Source organism: Coregonus clupeaformis, chromosome 1 (assembly GCF_020615455.1).
Source record: "Coregonus clupeaformis isolate EN_2021a chromosome 1, ASM2061545v1, whole genome shotgun sequence".
NCBI classification, from domain to species: domain Eukaryota; kingdom Metazoa; phylum Chordata; class Actinopteri; order Salmoniformes; family Salmonidae; genus Coregonus; species Coregonus clupeaformis.
In genome coordinates this window covers 90604521-90631925 of record NC_059192.1, presented here as the reverse complement: position 1 = coordinate 90631925, position 27405 = coordinate 90604521, and the positions used below count along the sequence as shown (strand labels likewise).

Here is a 27405-nt window from a genome sequence, read left to right as displayed (position 1 = left end):
AACCAACTGAGTGGCATAACACTGCAGACACAGTATCGTATGGGGTAGAATGGGGAAGGATCTTGTACTCTAAAGCACTTTATTGTATGTAGAGCACGTATTGTCTGATGCAATGGCAAAGAATAAGGTTAGTCCTTGGTCTGATCAAAACACACACAGTCAATAGTGGCATCACACTGCAACAGACAGTACAGAGCACATTGGACCATTCAGTGGCTGTCCCTGAGCACACGGAAAATAAGCTGTACACTATATATACACAAAAGTATGTGGACACCCCTTCAAATTAGTGGATTTGGCTATTTCAGCCACACAGTGGATTTGGCTATTTCAGCCACACCCGTTGCTGACAGGTGTATAAAATCGAGTACACTGCCATGCAATCTCCATAGACAAACATTGGCAGTAGAATGGCCTTACTGAAGAGCTCAGTGACCTTCAACATGCACCGTCATAAGATGCCACCTTTCCAGCAAATCAGTTCATCACATTTCTGCCCTGCTAGAGCTGCCCCGGTCAACTGTAAGTGCTGTTATTGTGAAGTGGAAACGTCTAGGAGCAACAACGGCTCAGCCGTGAAGTGGTAGGCCACACAAGCTCACAGAACGCGACCGCCGAGTGCTGAAGCGTGCAGCGCGTACAAATCGTCTGTCCTCGGTTGAAACAATCACTACCGAAGTTCCAAACTGCCTCTGGAAGCAACGTCAGCACAATAACTGTTCGTTGGGAGCTTCATGGCCAGCACAGAGCCCTGACCTCAACCCCATCGAACACCTTTGGGATGAATTAGAATGCCGAGATCATAACAGACTCACATCTCTCACATATTAACCTGTCTGTAGCTGAGATCATAACAGACTCACATCTCTACATATTAACCTGTCTGTAGCTGAGATCATAACAGACTCACATCTCTACATATTAACCTGTCTGTAGCTGAGATCATAACAGACTCACATCTCTACATATTAACCTGTCTGTAGCTGAGATCATAACAGACTCACATCTCTACATATGAACCTGTCTGTAGCTGAGATCATAACAGACTCACATCTCTACATATGAACCTGTCTGTAGCTGAGATCATAACAGACTCACATCTCTACATATGAACCTGTCTGTAGCTGAGATCATAACAGACTCACATCTCTACATATTAACCTGTCTGTAGCTGAGATCTTAACAGTTACTGGGGAGACTGGTGTTTTAGTTACATTGGCTTATTGAATGCTCTCCAAATGGGGCTCTAACCTGTTTGGCTGGCTGGGGGCTTGAAAAGGTACAATCTGTGATTTGTGTTTTAGCCCATCGGCAGCTCCTCAACTTAAACGGAGGGATAGGGTTTAAAAAATTGTACCCACTCTCAAGACATTTCTATTCAGCACAGGAGGCATTTATAATTTGTATTCCTCAAGAATCAAATGGTTATACTTTATATATCATTCATTTTAATGACCAATAACTGCTACAAATATCCCAGATTGGAGGGTATACAGAAGATAGTCCTATTTGGTAAAAGACCAAGTCCATATTATGGCAAGTACAGCTCAAATAAGCAAAGAGAAACGACAGTCCATCATTACTTTAAGACATGAAGGCCAGTCAATACGGACATTTTCAAGAACTTTGAAAGTTTCTTCAAGTGCAGTCTCAAAAACCATCAAGCGCTATGATGAAACTGGCTCTCATGAGGACCGCCACAGGAATAGAAGACCCAGAGTTACCTCTGCTGCAGAGGATAAGTTCATTAGAGTTACCAGCCTCAGAAATTGCAGCCCAAAAAAATGCTTCACAGAGTTCAAGTAACAGACACATCTCAACATCAACTGTTCAGAGGAGACTGTGTGAATCAGGCCTTCATGGTCGAATTGCTGCAAAGAAACCACTACTAAAGGCCACCAATAAGAAGAAGAGACTTGCTTAGGCCAAGAAACACAAGCAATGGACATTAGACCGGTGGACATCTGTCCTTTGGTCTGGAGTCCAAATTAGAGATTTTTGGTTCCAACAGCCGTGTCTTTGTGAGACGCAGTGTGGGTGAACGGATTATCTCCGCATGTGTAGTTCCCACCGTAAAGCATGGAGGAGGAGGTGTTATGGTGTGGGGGTGCTTTGGTGGTGACACGGTCTGTGATTTATTTAGAATTCAAGGCACACTTAACCAGCATGGCTACCACAGCATTCTGCAGCGATACGCCATCCCATCTGGTTTGGGCTTAGTGGGGCTATCATTTGTTTTTCAACAGGACAATGACCCAACACACCTGCAGGCTGTGTAAGGGCTATTTTACCAAGAAGGAGAGTGATGGAGTGCTGCATCAGATGACCTGGCCTCCACAATCCCCCGACCTCAACCAAATTGATATGGTTTGGGATGAGTCGGACCGCAGAGTGAAGGAAAAGCAGCCAACAAGTGCTCAGCATATGTAGGAACTCCTTCAAGACTGTTGGAAAAGCATTCCAGGTGAAACTGGTTGAGAGAATGCCAAGAGTGTGCAAAGCTGTCATCAAGGCATATTTGAAGAATCTCAAAAAATATTGGTTACTACATGATTCCATATGTGTTATTTCATAGTTTTGATGTCTTCACTATTATTCTACAATGTAGAAAATAGTAACAATAAAGAAAAACCCTTGAATTAGTAGGTGTTCTAAAACATTTGACTGGTAGTGTATGCCTACAATACTGGTGGGGACAGTACAGTACAGTGTATTCAGTTAGTGTTTCATGTTTTTCATTAACTTTGTTCTGTTCTTAACAGGCTTTGAACCCTGTTCTGTTCTCAACAGGCTTTGAACCTTGTTCTGTTCTCAACAGGCTTTGAACCTTGTTCTGTTCTCAACATGCTTTGAACCGTGTTCTGTTCTCAACAGGCTTTGAACCGTGTTCTGTTCTCAACAGGCTTTGAACCGTGTTCTGTTCTCAACAGGCTTTGAACCGTGTTCCGTTCTCAACAGGCTTTGAACCTTGTTCTGTTCTCAACAGGCTTTGAACCTTGTTCTGTTCTCAACAGGCTTTGAACCTTGTTCTGTTCTCAACAGGCTTTGCACTTTGTTTTTCTCCCTAATGTCACATACTGCTGATGCTTTCTGCGCACGCACGTGCACGCTTACACGAACACAGGCAATGCTCCCTCTACACTGCGGGTGTGCGCATCTCCTCCAGGACTACCGCGCAGAAGAACTGCCATGGCGCAGAGACGCAAGAGATTTAATTTCACAGAGTTCGCACCATTAGTTTGCACTATATAGATCAACGTTCTTTCAACGTTGTGATCGAATCAATATTATAATCAGTCCCTTTTCAATACAACAAACCAAAACATATCTAACTTTGCAAGACTGAGTCTGTGATTTTGTTGTAGTTGTAGGCAGAGCACAACGGAGTAGAATCCTATTGGCGGGGGTAGCCCACAAGCGGTCTTTCAATCACCCGCGAGTGAATGAGCTTTTCAGATCAGAGCCGCGCGTCTGCACATTTGTTGATATTCTTTGCTAGTTGGCGAGTTATCAGCCCAGTTATAGATAAGTTAATTAATGTCAAGCCCTTCATAATATCAAAACGTTTTTAAAAGTATCATGCAATGTAGGCCTGCATTGAACACCACATATAGGCTACTGTAGGCTATCATAGAAATCAAAAGCTATTTCCATGTGAAAATGTTATGGGATTTTCTCCATTGGTTTTGTTGGTAGGCCTACATTATGATCAGACAGCAACAATAGCCTGTTGACTACTGTCTAAAACTGTCAGGGTACAGCCTCCAGATTCCACTCACAAGACCAAAAATGTGCTCAGTGCCCCCAAAAATAAGAGGGAACATTGAACACAGGCCAACTCCACTGAACAAAAATATAAACGCAACATGTAAAGTGTTGGTCCCATGTTTCATGAGCTGAAATAAAATATCACAGAAATGTTCCATACGCACAAAAAGCTTACTTCTCTCAAAGTTTGTGCATAAATTTGTTTCCATCACTTTTAGTGAGCATTTCTCCTTTGCCAAGATAATCCATCCACATGACATGTGTGGCATATCAAGAAGCTGATTAAACAGCATGATCATTACACAGGTGCACCTTGTACTGGAGACAATAAAAGCACTCTAAAATGTGCAGTTTTGTCACACAACACAATGCCACAGATGTCTCAAGTTTTGAGGGAGCGTGCAATTGGCATGATGACTGCAGGAATGTCCACCAGAGCTGTTGCCAGAAAATGGAATGTTAATTTCTCTACCATAAGCCACCTCCAATGTCATTTTAGAGAATTTGGCAATACGTCCAACCGGCTTTACAACCGCAGACCACATGTATGGCATTGTGTGGGTGAAAGGTTTGCTGATGTCAACGTTGTGAACAGAGTGCCCCATGGTGGCGGTTGGGTTATGGTATGGGCAGGCATAAGCTACGGACAACGGACACAATTGCATTTTATCAATGGCAATTTGGATGCACAGAAATACTATGACGAGATCCTGAGGCCCATTGTGAGGCCCATTTTTTGTAATGACTGGGAATACAGATGCATATCTGTATTCCCAGTCATGTGAAATCCATAGATTAGGCATAATGAATTTATTTCAATTGATTGATTTCCTCATATGAACTGTAACTCAGTAAAAAAAAGTAAAATATTTGCATGTTGCGCTTATATTTTTGATCGGTATAAATGCACATTCAAGCACGAGTGCACAGCCCCCAATTTTGCAGTTAATTAAATGCATTGCTTCCCTGAAAGGTTTTCAAATCTGCTTTGAGTGATAAGGCAACAAACAGCTCATTGATTTCGGCACGTCATCTGTTCCGAGCACGGCAGAATAAAGAAACAGCTAAAACTGCTGGACAGAAATAGGCAGCAGGTCAATTCTCAGGCTGCAGTTACACAATACCACTTTCACACAACTTTGCTGTTACATGAAGCAAATCAAATCAAATGTTATTTGCCTCATCCGCCGAATACAACAAGTGTAGACGTTACAGGGAAATGCTTACTTACAAGCCCTTAACTCAAACTCAACTCAAACACTATTAAAATGGTATGCAACAGCCGATCAAATTGAAGCTGCTTCTGTCATATTGTTTGAGAATTGTAAAGCTCACCCCATCGTCATCTGCTGCAATACATTACGATTTCACAAATTATTTTGTTTATCCGACCGTTTCGTTATTGTATAAAGATTGATTTAGACAAAATGCTGGCTGCAATCAAGAAGCAACTCAGTTGCAAGCAACTAGAATTGCGTGCAAGTTGTGTCTGTAAATGGAGCCTTAGGGGGGAACAATCGCATTTTTTTTAATTCTTGCTAAAATCAGAGTGGAGTGTACAAACGAACCACGTTTCCATCCAGTTTTTATAAGAGTAAAGTCATACTGTATAAAAAAAAAGTTTCTGTATAATTTTATAAATGCCGACAGATTATTTGTTTGTTCGACATGGTGGGATATTTTTGTGTTGGTAAAATGTATTATGTGAGAAATGGCGGTGGAAACGCCTTTATGTGTGGAATGTCATGTTGTATAATGACACAGCATCTGAATAGTTCCATACCGGACATTACCGGACATTCCTTTTGTTGTAGTCAGTGCCTTTTTTAATGTTGCACACTTCCTTCTCTATTCCCCCTCAACATCCCCATGCCCACCTGATGAGCTTGATGCTCCTTTCCAATAAATATCTAGGGTTTATTCTGGTGACATGATGATTGATGCTTGACTGCCGTTTGACAAATCAACATATTCTCCATACTAATCTCATTATGTAGCCTATCCTACCCATATAACCTACTAAGTGTCGGCTGGAGCGCACCTGCCAAGACCAGAGCGGGCACATTTGCTATTCAACGCAACAGTTGTTGTGACAAAAACTATCGGAAGAGTTGAAATTACAATAAAAAACATTGCGATTTTATTCGGTACATGAAAACGTACATTTTCGGCGTTCACCACGTCATCACGCAGTGATTTTTAAAACGCAACAAGTCAGTTTGGTGGAAACACACTGCTGGTGGTGCTGCCGAGTGGCGCAGTGGTCTAAGGCACTGCATCGCAGTGCTAGCTGTGCCACTAGAGATCCTGGTTCGTATCCAGGCTCTGTCGTAGCCGGCCGCGACCGGGAGACCCATGGGGCGGCGCACAATTGGCCCAGCGTCGTCCAGGGTAGGGGAGGGAATGGCCGGCAGGGATGTAGCTCAGTTGGTAGAGCATGGCGTTTGCAACGCCAGGGTTGTGGGTTCGATTCCCAAAGGGGGTATGAAAAAATAAATAAATAATAATAATGTATGCACTAACTGTAAGTCGCTCTGGATAAGAGCATCTGCTAAATGACTAAAATGTAAATGTAAATGGTGGGGAAAATGTGCATATTTTCTTTTCAAATATTCACATGAAAAAATCTGTCGCCAATTGAACGGAAACTAAAGTATAGCTGTAGAATCAGAAACACTGTGGTAAACCAGGATCTTGCTGGTCTATTTAATGTGGGAACTCAGATGTACCGTTTAAACACAGCAACGTGTGTGTTCCTCTCAATGTCATGATACTCATTACTCAGCTACCAGACTGCACCATTCTGACAGAGGAAGGAAATCACAGTCTATCACAGAGGAAGGAAATCACAGTATATCACAGAGGAAGGAAATCACAGTCTATCACAGAGGAAGGAAATCACAGTCTATCACAGAGGAAGGAAATCACAGTCTATCACAGAGGAAGGAAATCACAGTCTATCACAGAGGAAGGAAATCACAGTCTATCACAGAGGAAGGAAATCACAGCCTATCACAGAGGAAGGAAATCACAGCCTATCACAGAGCAGTGAAGAAGCAAAAACAGAAAATGGATCTCATACTTTTGGCTAGTCAATAATTCATTAATATTTTTCTAAATGGAAACAAATCAAATCAAATCAAATTTTATTGGCCACATGCGCCGAATACAACAGGTGCAGACATTACAGTGTAATGCTTACTTACAGCCCTTAACCAACAGTGCATTTTTTTTTTTACAAAAAAGTAAAAATAAAACAACAACAAAAAAAGTGTTGAGAAAAAAAGAGCAGAAGTAAAATAAAATAACAGTAGGGAGGCTATGCATACAGGGGGGTACCGGTGCAGAGTCAATGTGCGGGGGCACCGGCTAGTTGAGGTAGTTGAAGTAATATGTACATGTGGGTAGAGTTAAAGTGACTATGCATAAATAATTAACAGAGTAGCAGCAGCGTAAAAGGATGGGGTGGGGGGCAGTGCAAATAGTCCGGGTAGCCATGATTAGCTGTTCAGGAGTCTTATGGCTTGGGGGTAGAAGCTGTTGAGAAGTCTTTTGGACCTAGACATGGCACTCCGGTACCGCTTGCCGTGCGGTAGCAGAGAGAACAGTCTATGACTAGGGTGGCTGGAGTCTTTGACAATTTTGAGGGCCTTCCTCTGACACCGCCTGGTATAGAGGTCCTGGATGGCAGGAAGCTTGGCCCCAGTGATGTACTGGGCCGTACGCACTACCCTCTGTAGTGCCTTGCGGTCGGAGGCCAAGCAGTTGCCATAACAGGCGGTTATGCAACCAGTCAGGATGCTCTCGATGGTGCAGCTGTATAATTTTTGAGGATCTGAGGACCCATGCCAAATCTTTTCAGTCTCCTGAGGGGGAATAGGCTTTGTCGTGCCCTCTTCACGACTGTCTTGGTGTGTTTGGACCATGATAGTTCGTTGGTGATGTGGACACCAAGGAACTTGAAGCTCTCAACCTGTTCCACTACAGCCCCGTCGATGAGAATGGGGGCGTGCTCGGTCCTCTTTTTTTTCCTGTAGTCCACAATCATCTCCTTTGTCTTGGTCACCAGACGACCACAGTGCAACAACGGAAATGGCTTTAAAAACACTTTTTACTAATAACCTTCATAACCATTTAAAACGTTTATTTTTTTGGGGTGGATGACTGAAGACGGGGTGGCCGGTCATTTGTGCGGTTGAGTCTGTTTCTGCGGTAACATGGACTCTTAACAATCTCCCTCAAGTAACAAGTGTCATGATGAAATCAATGAAAAAATAATACAAAATAAAACAGTACCTAGAATGACATTCATGGATTATTGAGCCATGCTGTTGGCAGAAGGGTTTATGGGGCCATAAATGGAATCCAAATATCTCCAAATGCATGGTGGGAATGGTAAAACAAAGTCTGTTGTTAGCGATGGAGACCACGTTCAACACGATAAAACATACAGCAGAAGTATCAATCAACCATTTCAATCAACACTCAAATCAGATGATCTTAGCGATGATCCATCAAAGTCAATGACGACGATCCAAGTCCTTAAAAGCACAAAGATAAAAGCTACATCGGTGCTTCAACTGACAAGGGAGTCATCTCAGGTCACAGAGTGTGTAGAAACTAAAACACCATTAGAGGGGAGAGGACAGAACGTACCTGAAAATGTATGAGATGAGGAAAATTGTTTGTTTATCCCAGTCAGTGAACTCAGAAGCTATTCGACGTCCTAAATGACACCCTATTCCCTTTGCAGTGCACTACTTTAGACTAGAGCCTTATGGGCCCCGTTCAAAATTAGCACACTGTATAGGGAACAGGCTGCCATTTGGGACACGACCCACTGAGAGAACTCAGAATGATAGAACGTGACAGCTCATATTTTAAAAGTGTTGGAACACAGTCTGATTAATATTTTAAGACAACTTTTGGAAAGCCTGAACGCTTCCGTTGAGCCGAGCCGCTGAGATCAACAGAACGCGGCAGCGTCACAGTTACCATGGGGGAACACAAGCTAGAGAAAAGAAAGATGGAGGAATGAAGTTGACTGACCACTGCTCTATCGATCGCTGCATACATTCAGTCACACTGCCATCCTAGACGTCCTTTCTGTTTAAGTGAGCGGCGTTGTACAAAACCAGTCGTCAGTGATTGGTTAGTCTCCAACTCCAATCAGAGTATCAAAGCCAATTACTATTTCCGAAATGCCGCTTTTCCCACGTGTGAATGTGTTCAGTATTTTAATAAGAGAATATCCCAAGGCCTTCCACATTAGATACGAATACATCACAATCAGCTGAATTAAGCAGCGATGTGTACAATTAATTATTAAGGAAGGAAGAGAAACAAAGTGCCTTTATTGGATGTAGTGATTTCGTTAATATAATTGACTTATTACCAGAGGCAGGGAGAGAGATACTGACATACAAACTGAATGTATCTTCATTAACCAGGCCTCCGATGAAGACTTCCCTAATGACTCATGCAGAGAGACCAGGATTGATATAACATTATGTTTTCATTATTATCTACTATAACAACAATATAATATGAGGATTCTGAATGAAGCCCACACCTCTTCAGACTTGAGTGCATTCCAAATGGCACCCTTTTCCCCTATGTAGTGCACTACTTTTGATCAGGTCCCATAAGGCTCTGGTCATAAGTAGTGGACTATATATTGAATAGGGTTGCCATTTGGGATGCAAACATGCTAGCCCAATAGGCCAGTGAGAGGGATAAAGCCTATCTGGTGCAGGACGCCACTGCTGTACTGAGGGCCAGTAAGAGGCCATGGTCAAACACACTAACCCACTTTAGCTGTAATCAGCCAGCAATAATCACCTTGTTTAGTTCATGTTGTTGTGACGCTATTAAGGCAAGAACACTCTCTGCAGCGCTTCAACATTAATGCTCCGTGGTAAATTGTACTTTTTTTTTGAGGGAAAGAACATTGTCCCATTTAAAAACTGCACAGCACATAATCTGCCTGTGTCACAAATCACACCATATTTCCCTATATAGTGCATTACTTTTGAATAAGCCCCGTAGTGTTCTGGTCAAAAGTAGTGCACTATAAAGGGAACAGGTTTCCATTCGGGACATAGTCTCTGTTCCAGTATCTGATCTGTAATGATAACTCCTGGGCTGATACTAATCAGCATCCGTTTTCATCTCACTGCTTTAGATATGACAAGTCATTTATTTCTTACCGCTCCCCTTCTCTAGCAGAAGTGAAGCATCCTTAGCTCCAAGAAGGTAGTCTACAGCAGACAGGATATAGAGAAGTCTATTAGGTAGTCTACAGTAGACAGGATGTAGAGAAGTCTATTAGGTAGTCTACAGCAGACAGGATGTAGAGAAGTCTATTAGGTAGTCTAGAGTAGACAGGATGTAGAGAAGTCTATTAGGTAGTCTAGAGTAGACAGGATATAGAGAAGTCTATTAGGTAGTCTAGAGTAGACAGGATGTAGAGAAGTCTATTAGGTAGTCTACAGCAGACAGGATGTAGAGAAGTCTATTAGGTAGTCTACAGTAGACAGGATGTAGAGAAGTCTATTAGGTCGTCTACAGTAGCCAGGAGCTGGTCATAGACAACCTACCCCAGACACACACCACTCTCTCTCTCTCTGTCCTCCTAACAGCTGGTAATAGAATCAAAGAGAGGACTCTCTATACATGAATCCCAGTCTAACAAGGCCTTTTAAATATCCAGACAGATAAAGGCAGCACTAGGTTGTTCGTGCCCTGCTAGAAGGAGAGAGGGTTAGAGGGGAGCCTTGTGAACAGTGTCTTCCCAGCCCGAATGTAATGATCAGACGATGCCTCTTCCTTAAAGGAGATTATTTTTAGACGTTCTGGAAGAGAACGATGTCGTGACAGAACAGAAGGGAGCTCTAATCCATGAAATAAATGACAGCCTTAGAAACGGAGTGAACAAGGAACACGTTGAACAGGAGACAGTCTTCCACATTGACACAACTTTCCCTCCATTACACAATGAGCTCTGCAGAAAGGAGAAACCACCAGCCACCAGTGACCCAGACGGTGATAATTAGCCCCGACTCTATCCACGTGGAAATTGATATGGTAACTTGACCAGATATGAATGTGAGAATACTAGCACTTTCATTGACTGAGAACAATCATTTAAACTTTTACTCAACACATGTATCACCACACGGCACAAGACAGGGTATCACCACACGGCACAAGACAGGGTATCACCACACGGCACAAGACAGAGGGTAGATAACAACACATAGAAACACCTAAAGGTTCATGTCAGATAGTAACATGATGTCACAGAACAAGTAGCTAGTAACATGATGACCCTCTGACAGAACAAGTAGCTAGTAACATGATGTCACAGAACAAGTAGCTAGTAACATGATGACCCTCTGACAGAACAAGTAGCTAGTAACATGATGTCACAGAACAAGTAGCTAGTAACATGATGACCCTCTGACAGAACAAGTAGCTAGTAACATGATGACCCTCTGACAGAACAAGTAGCTAGTAACATGATGTCACAGAACAAGTAGCTAGTAACATGATGACCCTCTGACAGAACAAGTAGCTAGTAACATGATGACCCTCTGACAGAACAAGTAGCTAGTAACATGATGTCACAGAACAAGTAGCTAGTAACATGATGACCCTCTGACAGAACAAGTAGCTAGTAACATGATGTCACAGAACAAGTAGCTAGTAACATGATGTGAGAGGCTGACCCTCTGACAGAACAAGTAGCTAGTAACATGATGTCACAGAACAAGTAGCTAGTAACATGATGACCCTCTGACAGAACAAGTAGCTAGTAACATGATGACCCTCTGACAGAACAAGTAGCTAGTAACATGATGTGACAGAACAAGTAGCTAGTAACATGATGTCACAGAACAAGTAGCTAGTAACATGATGACCCTCTGACAGAACAAGTAGCTAGTAACATGATGTCACAGAACAAGTAGCTAGTAACATGATGACCCTCTGACAGAACAAGTAGCTAGTAACATGATGTCACAGAACAAGTAGCTAGTAACATGATGACCCTCTGACAGAACAAGTAGCTAGTAACATGATGACCCTCTGACAGAACAAGTAGCTAGTAACATGATGTCACAGAACAAGTAGCTAGTAACATGATGACCCTCTGACAGAACAAGTAGCTAGTAACATGATGACCCTCTGACAGAACAAGTAGCTAGTAACATGATGTCACAGAACAAGTAGCTAGTAACATGATGACCCTCTGACAGAACAAGTAGCTAGTAACATGATGTCACAGAACAAGTAGCTAGTAACATGATGTGAGAGGCTGACCCTCTGACAGAACAAGTAGCTAGTAACATGATGTCACAGAACAAGTAGCTAGTAACATGATGACCCTCTGACAGAACAAGTAGCTAGTAACATGATGACCCTCTGACAGAACAAGTAGCTAGTAACATGATGTGACAGAACAAGTAGCTAGTAACATGATGTCACAGAACAAGTAGCTAGTAACATGATGACCCTCTGACAGAACAAGTAGCTAGTAACATGATGTGACAGAACAAGTAGCTAGTAACATGATGACCCTCTGACAGAACAAGTAGCTAGTACATCTACTAAATACCACCACATACTGAACTGTCTAATGTACAAACACAGTGGGCAGACATTAAATAATACTCTGTAAAGTATCTGGCTAATATAAAGTGGGGGGAGAGACAGAGAGAAAGAGTCATCCTCTGAGTGGGAAGGCTTGATGGGAATACCCTCATGTATTATCAGAAAGAGAGAGCGAGAGAGAGAGAGAGAAAGAGGGAGAGAGCAGGTAGCCCTCTGAGGGGGAAGGCTTGATGACCCTCATAACCTGAACTAATGAATAATGTGGAAATTGAGCAAGTTGAAGAGACTAAACTGCTTGGAGTAACCCTGGATTGTAAACTGCCATGGTCAAAACATATTGATACAACAGTAGCTAAGATGGGGAGAAGTCTGTCCATAATAAAGCGCTGCTCTGCCTTCTTAACAGCACTATCAACAAGGCAGGTCCTACAGGCCCTAGTTTTGTCGCACATGGACTACTGTTCAGTCCTGTGGTCAGGTGCCACAAAGAGGGACTTAGGAAAATTGCAGTTGGCTCCGAACAGGGCAGCACGGCTGGCCCTTGGATGTACACAGAGAGCTAACATTAATAATATGCATGTCAATCTCTCATGGCTCAAAGTGGAAGAGAGACTGACTTCCTCACTACTTGTATTTATGAGAGGTATTGACATGTTGAATGCACCAAGCTGTCTGTTTGAACTACTGGCACACAGCTCGGACACCCATGCATACCCCACAAGACATGCCACCAGAGGTCTCTTCACAGTCCCCAAGTCCAGAACAGACTATGGGAGGCGCACAGTACTACATAGAGCCATGACTACATGGAACTCTATTCCACATCAGGTAACTGATGCAAGCAGTAAAATTAGATTTAAAAAACAGGTCAAAATAAGCCTTGTGGAACAGCGGGGACTGTGAAGAGACACACACACACACCGGTACACACACACAGGCGCTATCACACACACTCTACACACATGTACATTGTAATGTTGTTGTATGGTGGTATCATACATTTTGTATTGTGGATATGTAGTGCTGTAATAATGTTATATGATGTACTGTTTTATCTTTTGTTTTATGTGTGATGTAAGTGCCTTAGTGTGTTTGGACCCCAGGAAGAGTAGCTGCTGCCTTGGCAGGAACTAATGGGGATCCATAATAAACCCCAGGAAGAGTAGCTGCTGCCTTGGCAGGAACTAATGGGGATCCATAATAAACCCCAGGAAGAGTAGCTGCTGCCTTGGCAGGAACTAATGGGGATCCATAATAAACCCCAGGAAGAGTAGCTGCTGCCTTGGCAGGAACTAATGGGGATCCATAATAAACCCCAGGAAGAGTAGCTGCTGCCCTGGCAGGAACTAATGGGGCTCCATAATAAACCCCAGGAAGAGTAGCTGCTACCTTGACAGGAACTAATGGGGATCCATAATAAACCCCAGGAAGAGTAGCTGCTACCTTGGCAGGAACTAATGGGGATCCATAATAAACCCCAGGAAGAGTAGCTGCTACCTTGGCAGGAACCAATGGGGATCCATAATAAACCCCAGGAAGAGTAGCTGCTGCCTTGACAGGAACTAATGGGGATCCATAATAAATAAAAATATGTATTAACAGAGAGAGAGAGAGAGCAGGTCACCCTCAGGGGGAACGCTTGATGGGAATACCCTCGTCTATTAACTGAGAGAGAGAGAGAGAGAGAGAGAGTTAAAATGGAATTGAAAATTGTAATTGAATTGAGAGAGAGAGAGGGAGCAGGTCACCCTCTGAGGGGGAAGGATTGATGGGAATATCCTCGTCTATTAACAGAGAGAGAGAGAGAGAGAGAGAGAGAGAGAGAGAGAGAGAAGGTCACCCTCTGAGGGGGAAGGTTTGATACCCTCGTCTATTAACAGAAAGGAGAGAGAGAGAGAGAGAGAGAGAGAGAGAGAGAGAGAGAGAGAAGGTCACCCTCTGAGGGGGGAAGGCTTGATGTGAATACCCTCGTCTATTAACAGAGAGAGAGAGAGAGAGAGAGAGAGAGAGAGAGAGAGAGAGAGAGAGAGAGCAGAGACAGAGAAAGAGACGAGAGAGAGAGAGAGAGAGAGAGAGAGACAGAGAGAGAGAGAGAGAGAGAGAGAGAAGAGAGAGAGAGAGACAGAGAGAGAGAGAGAGAGAGAGAGAGAGAGAGAGAGAGAGAGAGAGAGAGAAGAGAAAAGAGAGAGAGAGAGAGAGAGAGAGAGAGAGAGAGAGAGAGAGAGAGAGAGAGCAGGTCACCCTCTGAGGGGGAAGGCTTGATGTGAATACCCTCGTCTATTAACAGAGAGAGAGAGAGAGGAGCGCGCTGAACGGAGTGGTTCAGCTGAGAGAGAAAAAGGTGGAGAGAGGATATTATATTTGAACTGTGAGAATATTCTGTTAAATAGAAATGTGTAATCAGGCTTCATAGCAGTGAGCTAGAGCCTCTAATGCTCTCTCTCTCTCTCTCTCTCTCTCTCTCTCTCTCTCTCTCTCTCTCTCTCTCTCTCTCTCTCTCTCTCTCTCTCTCCATCTCTCTCTCTCTCTCCATCCCCCTCTCTCTCTCCATCCCCCTCTCTCTCTCTCTCTCTGAGACACGGCTGAGGTAGGGGACTCTACTGGCTGTGGTAATGTATTGACTGGCTGATGTTCATACTGTTCACTCTCTCCACTCTCAACAGATGGCTGCAGAACTATGGACCGTGTGTGTGTGTATGTGTGCGTTGGTGTGTGTGTGTAAGAAGCAGGTACTACTTACCCTGAGGAAGGAAGGGAAGCCCACTCCATAGTAGCCCACAGCAAAGTAGTCTGGCTTGGGCCGGATCACCTTCACAATGTTCTCATAGAACTGGGCCTGCTTCCGCTGTAACAGGAAGTAACCTTCAGGAAGACTCAATGTATTGGATGCTGAATACCATGTACACACATTAAGACACACACGCACGCACGCACGCACGCACGCACGCACACAACTGAAAGATCCATTTCAAGGTTTTGTCCATATGGTAATGCCTGGTTAGTTCCTTTACTAGTAGAATATAAAATGCCTTCTACAACAATATGACAGAAGTGATTGGAGTGTACTTACCAAGGATGCACTGAGCTGCTCAAAGTCAAACATCTCATTCTCATACTGGTCTGCCAGCTCCTTCCCTAGTACGATGGCTTCCTCCCACATCTACACACACACACACACAGACAGACAGACAGACAGACAGACAGACAGACAGACAGACAGACAGAGACACACACACACAGACAGACAGACAGAGACACACACACACACAGACAGACAGACAGACAGATGGACGGACAGACAGAGACAGACACAGACACACAGAGACGGACGGACAGACAGACAGACAGAGATAGGATAAGAGAGAATAGTCATATATATCTGTCACTGTATTTAGCTCCAGACAGTCTGGCTGGATAACACATCAAGACAGATCGTTTGGAGGACAGTGTCTCTCCAGGACTCAGGTTTCTACCCACACACAGCACAATGTTAGTGTTTGGCTGGACTGGGTTAGTGTTTGGTTGGACTGGGTTAGCATTTGGCTGGACTGGGTTAGCGTTTGGCTGGACTGGGTTAGTGTTTGGCTGGACTGGGTTAGTGCTTGGCTGGACTGGGTTAGTGCTTGGCTGGACTGGGTTAGTGTTTGGCTGGACTGGGTTAGTGTTTGGTTGGACTGGGTTAGTGTTTGGCTGGACTGGGTTAGTGCTTGGTTGGACAGGGTTAGCGTTTGGTTGGACAGGGTTAGCGTTTGGTTGGACTGGGTTAGTGCTTGGCTGGACTGGGTTAGTGCTTGGCTGGACTGGGTTAGTGCTTGGCTGGACTGGGTTAGTGTTTGGTTGGACTGGGTTAGTGCTTGGTTGGACTGGGTTAGTGTTTGGTTGGACTGGGTTAGTGCTTGGCTGGACTGGGTTAGTGTTTGGCTGGACTGGGTTAGTGTTTGGCTGGACTGGGTTAGTGCTTGGTTGGACTGGGTTAGTGTTTGGTTGGACTGGGTTAGTGTTTGGATGGACTGGGTTAGCGTTTGGTTGGACAGGGTTAGCGTTTGGTTGGACAGGGTTAGCGTTTGGTTGGACTGGGTTAGTCCATCTCCTCCTCCTCATCTCCATCCATCTACCTCGCTCCCCTCTCATCCTCCATACTCCTCCCTCCTCTCTCTTCCTCCCCCCATTCCCTCCTCTCTCCTCCCATCCCATCCCACTAAGCTAACATCCTAATGACTGTTGTTCCAGGAGGAAAGACCCAGTAACATATCCCCATCCCTCTTTCAAGCTCTCCTCGCATCCCTCCCTCCCTCCCCAGCTTCAGTAGCATAGGGGAGGTCCTCAGTGACTAGACCCCCTGCGCTCCGTTGCCCTGCTGAAGATGGGATAGACAGACAGATATTTCTCCACATTGAGTCATCTATGAACGGTCTGCTCCTCCTGTTATACAGAGTGGCATCATGCAGATACATTATCTACCCTCTCTCTGTCTGTCTCTCTGTCTCTCTCTGTCTCTCTCTGTGTCTCTCTGTCTCTCTCTGTGTCTCTCTGTGTCTCTCTGTGTCTGTCTCTCTCTGTCTCTGTCTCTCTGTCTGTTTCTCTGTCTGTCTGTCTGTCTGTCTGTCTGTCTGTCTGTCTGTCTGTCTGTCTGTCTGTCTGTCTGTCTGTCTGTGTCCTGTGGTTTATGGTGATACAGAGGTGGCAGGGGAGGAAGGGAGGGAGAGAGGAGGAGGGAGAGAGGGAGAGAGGGGAGAGGGAGAGAGGGAGAGAAGGAGGGAGGGAGGAGGAGGGAGGGTGGGAGAGAGAGAGAGGAGAGGAGGAGGTGGGAGAGGGAGAGAGAGAGAGAGAGAGAGAGAGAGAGAGGAGGGAGGGTGGGAGAGAGAGAGAGGGAGAGAGAGCGAGAGAGAGAGAGAGAGAGAGAGAGAGAGAGAGAGGAGGAGGGAGGGTGGGAGAGAGAGAGAGAGGGAGAGAGAGCGAGAGAGAGAGGGAGAGAGAGAGAGAGAGAGAGAGAGGGGGGAAGAGAGGAGGAGGGAGGAGGAGGGAGGGTGGCGGGGCAAGGAGGAGGGAGAGAAGAGGAGGTGGAGAGAGAGCAGATCACCCTGAGTGTGAAGGAATTCAGCAGCAATAGAAGGAGAATTCAGAGGAGAGAAGGGAGGTTTTAGCCGTCTTCATGTTGCCTCCCTCGACCAGGCCATTGAAGGTGGATCAGATAAAACAGATAATTTACATTCCCTGCTATGTAACACGCTGAATGAAAAGCTGCAGCTCAGTAAGCCTGTCTCTCTACCTCTATTCTCACCAGCCCCCTCTCTCTCTCTCTCTCTCTCTCTCTAAACCTCCTTCTCTCTAACCAACCCTCTCTCTCTCTCTCTCTCTCTCTCTAACCAACCCTCTCTCTTTCCTCTCACCAACCCTCTCTCTCTCTCTCACCAACCCCCCTCTCTCTCTCACCAACCCCCCTCTCACTCACCAACCCCTCTCTCTCTCCCGCTCTCTCACCAACCACCTCTCTCTCTCTCTCACCCTCTCTCTCTCCCAACCCTCTCTCTCTCACCAACCCTCTCAATCTCTCCAACCCCCTCTCTCTCTCTCCCGCTCTCTCACCAACCCCTATCTCTCTCTCTCCACCCTCTCTCTCTCTCCAACCCTCTCTCTCTCACCAACTCTCTCTCTCTCTCAACCCTCTCTCTCTCCAACCCTCTCTCTCATCACCCTCCCTCCCCCCTCCCTCTCTTCATATCACCCTCCTTCCCTCCTTTCGGTACCTTGCCCTTGTCGAAGTAGTTGATAATCTCCTGGTAGAGCTGGTCCTTGAGTTGTCCTTGTGTAGAGGCCTGGTAGCCTTCTCTCTGGGTGAGGTGAGCTGCACACGCCTCTTCAGACCACTGCAGGGACACAGACACAGATCACCTCTAATTACACTACCATAGAACAGACCCCTATAGACACAGATCACCTCTAATTACACTACCATAGAACAGACCCCTGTAGACACAGATCACCTCTAATTACACTACCATAGAACAGACCCCTGTAGACACAGATCACCTCTAATTACACTACCATAGAACAGACCCCTGTAGACACAGATCATCTCTAATTACACTACCATAGAACAGACCCCTGTAGACACAGATCACCTCTAATTACACTACCATAGAACAGACCCCTATAGACACAGATCACCTCTAATTACACTACCATAGTACAGACCCCTGTAGACACAGATCATCTCTAATTACACTACCATAGAACAGACCCCTGTAGACACAGATCACCTCTAATTACACTACCATAGAACAGACCCCTGTAGACACAGATCACCTCTAATTACACTACCATAGAACAGACCCCTGTAGACACAGATCACCTCTAATTACACTACCATAGAACAGACCCCTGTAGACACAGATCACCTCTAATTACACTACCATAGTACAGACCCCTGTAGACACAGATCACCTCTAATTACACTACCATAGTACAGACCCCTGTAGACACAGATCACCTCTAATTACACTACCATAGAACAGACCCCTGTAGACACAGATCACCTCTAATTACACTACCATAGAACAGACCCCTGTAGACACAGATCACCTCTAATTACACTACCATAGTACAGACCCCTGTAGACACAGATCACCTCTAATTACACTACCATAGAACAGACCCCTGTAGACACAGATCATGTCACCTCTAATTACACTACCATAGAACAGACCCCTGTAGACACAGATCACCTCTAATTACACTACCATAGAACAGACCCCTGTAGACACAAATCATCTCTAATTACACTACCATAGAACAGACCCCTGTAGACACAGATCATCTCTAATTACACTACCATAGAACAGACCCCTGTAGACACAGATCACCTCTATAATTACACTACCATAGAACAGACCCCTGTAGACACAGATCACCTCTAATTACACTACCATAGAAAAGACCCCTGTAGACACAGATCACCTCTAATTACACTACCATAGAACAGACCCCTGTAGACACAGATCATCTCTAATTACACTACCATAGAACAGACCCCTGTAGACACAGATCATCTCTAATTACACTACCATAGAACAGACCCCTGTAGACACAGATCACCTCTAATTACACTACCATAGTACAGACCCCTGTAGACACAGATCACCTCTAATTACACTACCATAGAACAGACCCCTGTAGACACAGATCACCTCTAATTACACTACCATAGAACAGACCCCTGTAGACACAGATCACCTCTAATTACACTACCATAGAACAGACCCCTGTAGACACAGATCACCTCTAATTACACTACCATAGAACAGACCCCTGTAGACACAGATCACCTCTAATTACACTACCATAGAACAGACCCCTGTAGACACAGATCATGTCACCTCTACACTACCATAGAACAGACCCCTGTAGACACAGATCACCTCTAATTACACTACCATAGAACAGTCCCCTGTAGACACAGATCACCTCTAATTACACTACCATAGAACAGACCCCTATAGACACAGATCATTTCACCTCTACACTACCATAGAACAGACCCCTGTAGACACAGATCACCTCTAATTACACTACCATAGAACAGACCCCTGTAGACACAGATCACCTCTAATTACACTACCATAGAACAGACCCCTGTAGACACAGATCATGTCACCTCTACACTACCATAGAACAGACCCCTGTAGACACAGATCATGTCACCTCTACACTACCATAGAACAGACCCCTGTAGACACAGATCATGTCACCTCTACACTACCATAGAACAGACCCCTGTAGACACAGATCACCTCTAATTACACTACCATAGAACAGACCCCTGTAGACACAGATCACCTCTAATTACACTACCATAGAACAGACCCCTGTAGACACAGATCACCTCTAATTACACTACCATAGAACAGACCCCTGAAGACACAGATCATCTCTAATTACACTACCATAGAACAGACCCCTGTAGACACAGATCACCTCTAATTACACTACCATAGAACAGACCCCTGTAGACACAGATCACTTCTAATTACACTACCATAGAACAGACCCCTGTAGACACAGATCACCTCTAATTACACTACCATAGAACAGACCCCTGTAGACACAGATCATCTCTAATTACACTACCATAGAACAGACCCCTGTAGACACAGATCATCTCTAATTACACAACCATAGAACAGACCCCTGTAGACACAGATCATCTCTAATTACACAACCATAGAACAGACCCCTGCAGACACAGATCACCTCTAATTACACTACCATAGAACAGACCCCTGTAGACACAGATCACCTCTAATTACACTACCATAGAACAGACCCCTGTAGACACAGATCACCTCTAATTACACTACCATAGAACAGACCCCTGTAGACACAGATCACCTCTAATTACACTACCATAGAACAGACCCCTGTAGACACAGATCATGTCACCTCTACACTACCATAGAAGAGACCCCTGTAGACACAGATCACCTCTAATTACACTACCATAGAACAGACCCCTGTAGACACAGATCAACTCTAATTACACTACCATAGAACAGACCCCTGTAGACACAGATCACCTCTAATTACACTACCATAGAACAGACCCCTGTAGACACAGATCAACTCTAATTACACTACCATAGAACAGACCCCTGTAGACACAGATCATCTCTAATTACACAACCATAGAACAGACCCCTGTAGACACAGATCATCTCTAATTACACTACCATAGAACAGACCCCTGTAGACACAGATCACCTCTAATTACACTACCATAGAACAGACCCCTGTAGACACAGATCACCTCTAATTACACTACCATAGAACAGACCCCTGTAGACACAGATCACCTCTAATTACACTACCATAGAACAGACCCCTGTAGACACAGATCACCTCTAATTACACTACCATAGAACAGACCCCTGTAGACACAGATCACCTCTAATTACACTACCATAGTACAGACCCCTGTTGACACAGATCACCTCTAATTACACTACCATAGAACAGACCCCTGTAGACACAGATCACCTCTAATTACACTACCATAGAACAGACCCCTGTAGACACAGATCACATCTAATTACACTACCATAGAACAGACCCCTGTAGACACAGATCACCTCTAATTACACTACCATAGAACAGACCCCTGTAGACACAGATCACCTCTAATTACACTACCATAGAACAGACCCCTGTAGACACAGATCACCTCTAATTACACTACCATAGAACAGACCCCTGTAGACACAGATCACCTCTAATTACACTACCATAGAACAGACCCCTGTAGACACAGATCATCTCTAATTACACTACCATAGAACAGACCCCTGTAGACACAAATCACCTCTAATTACACTACCATAGAACAGACCCCTGTAGACACAGATCATCTCTAATTACACTACCATAGAACAGACCCCTGTAGACACAGATCACCTCTAATTACACTACCATAGAACAGACCCCTGTAGACACAGATCATCTCTAATTACACTACCATAGTACAGAAGACCCCTGTAGACACAGATCACACTACACTACCATAGTACCGACCCCTGTAGAGACAGATCACCTCTAATTACACTACCATAGAACAGACCCCTATAGACACAGATCATCTCTAATTACACTACCATAGAACAGACCCCTGTAGACACAGATCATCTCTAATTACACTACCATAGAACAGACCCCTGTAGACACAGATCACCTCTAATTACACTACCATAGAACAGACCCCTGCAGACACAGATCACCTCTAATTACACTACCATAGTACAGACCCCTGCAGACACAGACCACCTCTAATTACACTACCATAGAACAGACCCCTGTAGACACAGATCATCTCTAATTACACTACCATAGAACAGACCCCTGTAGACACAGATCACCTCTAATTACACTACCATAGAACAGACACCTGTAGACACAGATCATCTCTAATTACACTACCATAGTACAGACCCCTGTAGACACAGATCATCTCTAATTACACAACCATAGAACAGACCCCTGTAGACACAGATCATCTCTAATTACACAACCATAGAACAGACCCCTGTAGACACAGATCACCTCTAATTACACTACCATAGAACAGACCCCTGTAGACACAGATCACCTCTAATTACACTACCATAGAACAGACCCCTGTAGACACAGATCACCTCTAATTACACTACCATAGAACAGACCCCTGTAGACACAGATCACCTCTAATTACACTACCATAGAACAGACCCCTGTAGACACAGATCACCTCTAATTACACTACCATAGAACAGACCCCTGTAGACACAGATCACCTCTAATTACACTACCATAGAACAGACCCCTGCAGACACAGATCACCTCTAATTACACTACCATAGTACAGACCCCTGCAGACACAGACCACCTCTAATTACACTACCATAGAACAGACCCCTGTAGACACAGATCATCTCTAATTACACTACCATAGAACAGACCCCTGTAGACACAGATCACCTCTAATTACACTACCATAGAACAGACACCTGTAGACACAGATCATCTCTAATTACACTACCATAGTACAGACCCCTGTAGACACAGATCATCTCTAATTACACTACCATAGAACAGACCCCTGTAGACACAGATCATCTCTAATTACACAACCATAGAACAGACCCCTGTAGACACAGATCATCTCTAATTACACTACCATAGAACAGACCCCTGTAGACACAGATCATCTCTAATTACACAACCATAGAACAGACCCCTGTAGACACAGATCATCTCTAATTACACTACCATAGAACAGACCCCTGTAGACACAGATCACCTCTAATTACACTACCATAGAACAGACCCCTGTAGACACAGATCATCTCTAATTACACTACCATAGAACAGACCCCTGTAGACACAGATCATCTCTAATTACACAACCATAGAACAGACCCCTGTAGACACAGATCATCTCTAATTACACAACCATAGAACAGACCCCTGTAGACACAGATCACCTCTAATTACACTACCATAGAACAGACCCCTGTAGACACAGATCACCTCTAATTACACTACCATAGAACAGACCCCTGTAGACACAGATCACCTCTAATTACACTACCATAGAACAGACCCCTGTAGACACAGATCACCTCTAATTACACTACCATAGAACAGACCCCTGTAGACACAGATCACCTCTAATTACACTACCATAGAACAGACCACTGTAGACACAGATCACCTCTAATTACACTACCATAGAACAGACCCCTGTAGACACAGATCATCTCTAATTACACAACCATAGAACAGACCCCTGTAGACACAGATCATCTCTAATTACACAACCATAGAACAGACCCCTGTAGACACAGATCATCTCTAATTACACTACCATAGTACAGAAGACCCCTGTAGACACAGATCACACTACACTACCATAGTACCGACCCCTGTAGAGACAGATCACCTCTAATTACACTACCATAGAACAGACCCCTATAGACACAGATCATCTCTAATTACACTACCATAGAACAGACCCCTGTAGACACAGATCATCTCTAATTACACTACCATAGAACAGACCCCTGTAGACACAGATCACCTCTAATTACACTACCATAGAACAGACCCCTGCAGACACAGATCACCTCTAATTACACTACCATAGTACAGACCCCTGCAGACACAGACCACCTCTAATTACACTACCATAGAACAGACCCCTGTAGACACAGATCATCTCTAATTACACTACCATAGAACAGACCCCCTGTAGACACAGATCACCTCTAATTACACTACCATAGAACAGACACCTGTAGACACAGATCATCTCTAATTACACTACCATAGTACAGACCCCTGTAGACACAGATCATCTCTAATTACACTACCATAGAACAGACCCCTGTAGACACAGATCATCTCTAATTACACAACCATAGAACAGACCCCTGTAGACACAGATCATCTCTAATTACACTACCATAGAACAGACCCCTGTAGACACAGATCATCTCTAATTACACAACCATAGAACAGACCCCTGTAGACACAGATCATCTCTAATTACACTACCATAGAACAGACCCCTGTAGACACAGATCACCTCTAATTACACTACCATAGAACAGACCCCTGTAGACACAGATCATCTCTAATTACACTACCATAGAACAGACCCCTGTAGACACAGATCATCTCTAATTACACAACCATAGAACAGACCCCTGTAGACACAGATCATCTCTAATTACACAACCATAGAACAGACCCCTGTAGACACAGATCACCTCTAATTACACTACCATAGAACAGACCCCTGTAGACACAGATCACCTCTAATTACACTACCATAGAACAGACCCCTGTAGACACAGATCACCTCTAATTACACTACCATAGAACAGACCCCTGTAGACACAGATCACCTCTAATTACACTACCATAGAACAGACCCCTGTAGACACAGATCACCTCTAATTACACTACCATAGAACAGACCACTGTAGACACAGATCACCTCTAATTACACTACCATAGAACAGACCCCTGTAGACACAGATCATCTCTAATTACACAACCATAGAACAGACCCCTGTAGACACAGATCATCTCTAATTACACAACCATAGAACAGACCCCTGTAGACACAGATCATCTCAAATTACACAACCATAGAACAGACCCCTGTAGACACAGATCATCTCTAATTACACTACCATAGAACAGACCCCTGTAGACACAGATCATCTCTAATTACACTACCATAGTACAGAAGACCCCTGTAGACACAGATCACACTACACTACCATAGTACCGACCCCTGTAGAGACAGATCACCTCTAATTACACTACCATAGAACAGACCCCTGTAGACACAGATCACCTCTAATTACACTACCATAGAACAGACCCCTATAGACACAGATCATCTCTAATTACACTACCATAGAACAGACCCCTGTAGACACAGATCACCTCTAATTACACTACCATAGAACAGACCCCTGTAGACACAGATCACCTCTAATTACATTACCATAGAACAGACCCCTGTAGACACAGATCATCTCTAATTACACTACCATAGAACAGACCCCTGTAGACACAGATCACCTCTAATTACACTACCATAGAACAGACCCCTGTAGACACAGATCATCTCTAATTACACTACCATAGAACAGACCCCTGTAGACACAGATCACCTCTAATTACACTACCATAGAACAGACCCCTGTAGACACAGATCACCTCTAATTACACTACCATAGAACAGACCCCTGTAGACACAGATCACCTCTAATTACACTACCATAGAACAGACCCCTATAGACACAGATCACCTCTAATTACACTACCATAGAACAGACCCCTGTAGACACAGATCACCTCTAATTACACTACCATAGAACAGACCCCTGTAGACACAGATCACCTCTAATTACACTACCATAGAACAGACCCCTGTAGACACAGATCACCTCTAATTACACTACCATAGAACAGACCCCTGTAGACACAGATCACCTCTAATTACACTACCATAGAACAGACCCCTGTAGACACAGATCACCTCTAATTACACTACCATAGAACAGACCCCTGTAGACACAGATCACCTCTAATTACACTACCATAGTACAGACCCCTGTAGACACAGATCACCTCTAATTACACTACCATAGAACAGACCCCTGTAGACACAGATCACCTCTAATTACACTACCATAGAACAGACCCCTGTAGACACAGATCATCTCTAATTACACTACCATAGAACAGACCCCTGTAGACACAGATACCTGCTGTAGTAGTGCAGTATCCACTCTATCCTCAGACTAATATGATATTTGCTGTAGGTGTGCAGAGCTAGAATCACCAATACAGCCAAACATTGATCCACAGTGAAGCCAGTGAAGTAGTGGACACTGAACAGGAGAGGGAGAGTCATAACTTTATGCAAACGCTACATTAACACATCAGATCATATTGATTTATGCAGTGATACAGCCACATTATTCATCACACATTCTGCTTCATTCTGTAAACTACAGAGAGAGGGAAGGAAACAAGAAAGGAACAACGGCAGATTAAAAGAGCTTTTATTTTTTCTGCTGACCACACACTTCTCCTCTCCTCTCCTCTCCTCTCCTCTCCTCTCCTCTCCTCTCCTCTCCTCTCCTCTCCTCTCCTCTCCCTCTCCTCTCCTCTCCCTCTCCTCTCCTCTCCTCTCCTCTCCTCTCCTCTCCTCTCCTCTCCCCTCTCCTCTCTCCCTCTCAACAAAACGCTGTGAGTGGCTGGACGACACAGGCTAGATGCAGCGATCCTATTGGCTCCCTGGTCCCAGCCTCTGTAACCCTACTAAGGGCCTGTCACAACTGTCACAACAGTCATCTCTCTCCAATCTCTCTCTCCTCTCACACTCTCCCTGCCCTCCTCTCTCTCATCTCATCAGTCCTGTCCTCTCCTGACAGTGGGAGGATTAAAACAAGGTTGGACGTATCGCTGCTCTCCAGATCCTGTTCCACAACACATTGATATTCACGGATACACCTCTGCTACTGCAAGGTTAAGAGCCATCTATATGATAACAGATCCTGGGGATTTGTCCTCTACAACTGTTGCTATTCAACAGACGCTAAAAGACACACATTTCACACTATCACTTCATCTAGAGAGAGAGGAGGTGGGAGAGGGAGAGAGATAAACAGAGGAAGAGAGAGAGAGAGAGAGAGAGAGAGAGAGAGAGAGAGAGAGAGAGAGAAAAGGTAGCGAGAGAGAGAGTTTGTGTGTCTGAGCTATGAGAGTATGTCCTTCTGTGCATGTGTATTGATGTGTGTGTGTGTGTGTGTGTGTGTGTGTGTGTGTAAATACCTTGAGCAGCTTAGCGTGCAGCAGCAGTGTGTAGGCAGCTTCAGTGTAGTTGTCACACTCCTTGTGGAGATCACACAGCTTGTACAGGTACCTGGCCGGACGGACGGACGGAGGACAAGTGGGTCATAGTGCACACCTTGG

At 44.4% G+C, this 27405-nt stretch overlaps 1 protein-coding gene across 1 annotated transcript in view; it reads right to left on the bottom strand.

Annotated features, from left to right (window-relative positions):
- LOC123491371 (dedicator of cytokinesis protein 1-like) overlaps positions 1–27405 on the bottom strand; it is a 174576-nt gene that overhangs the window by 47400 nt on the left and 99771 nt on the right. The window contains 4 exon segments of the mRNA XM_045221937.1: positions 15122–15226; positions 15452–15541; positions 18129–18248; positions 27265–27355. Coding sequence (XP_045077872.1) covers positions 15122–15226; positions 15452–15541; positions 18129–18248; positions 27265–27355 — 406 coding nt within the window.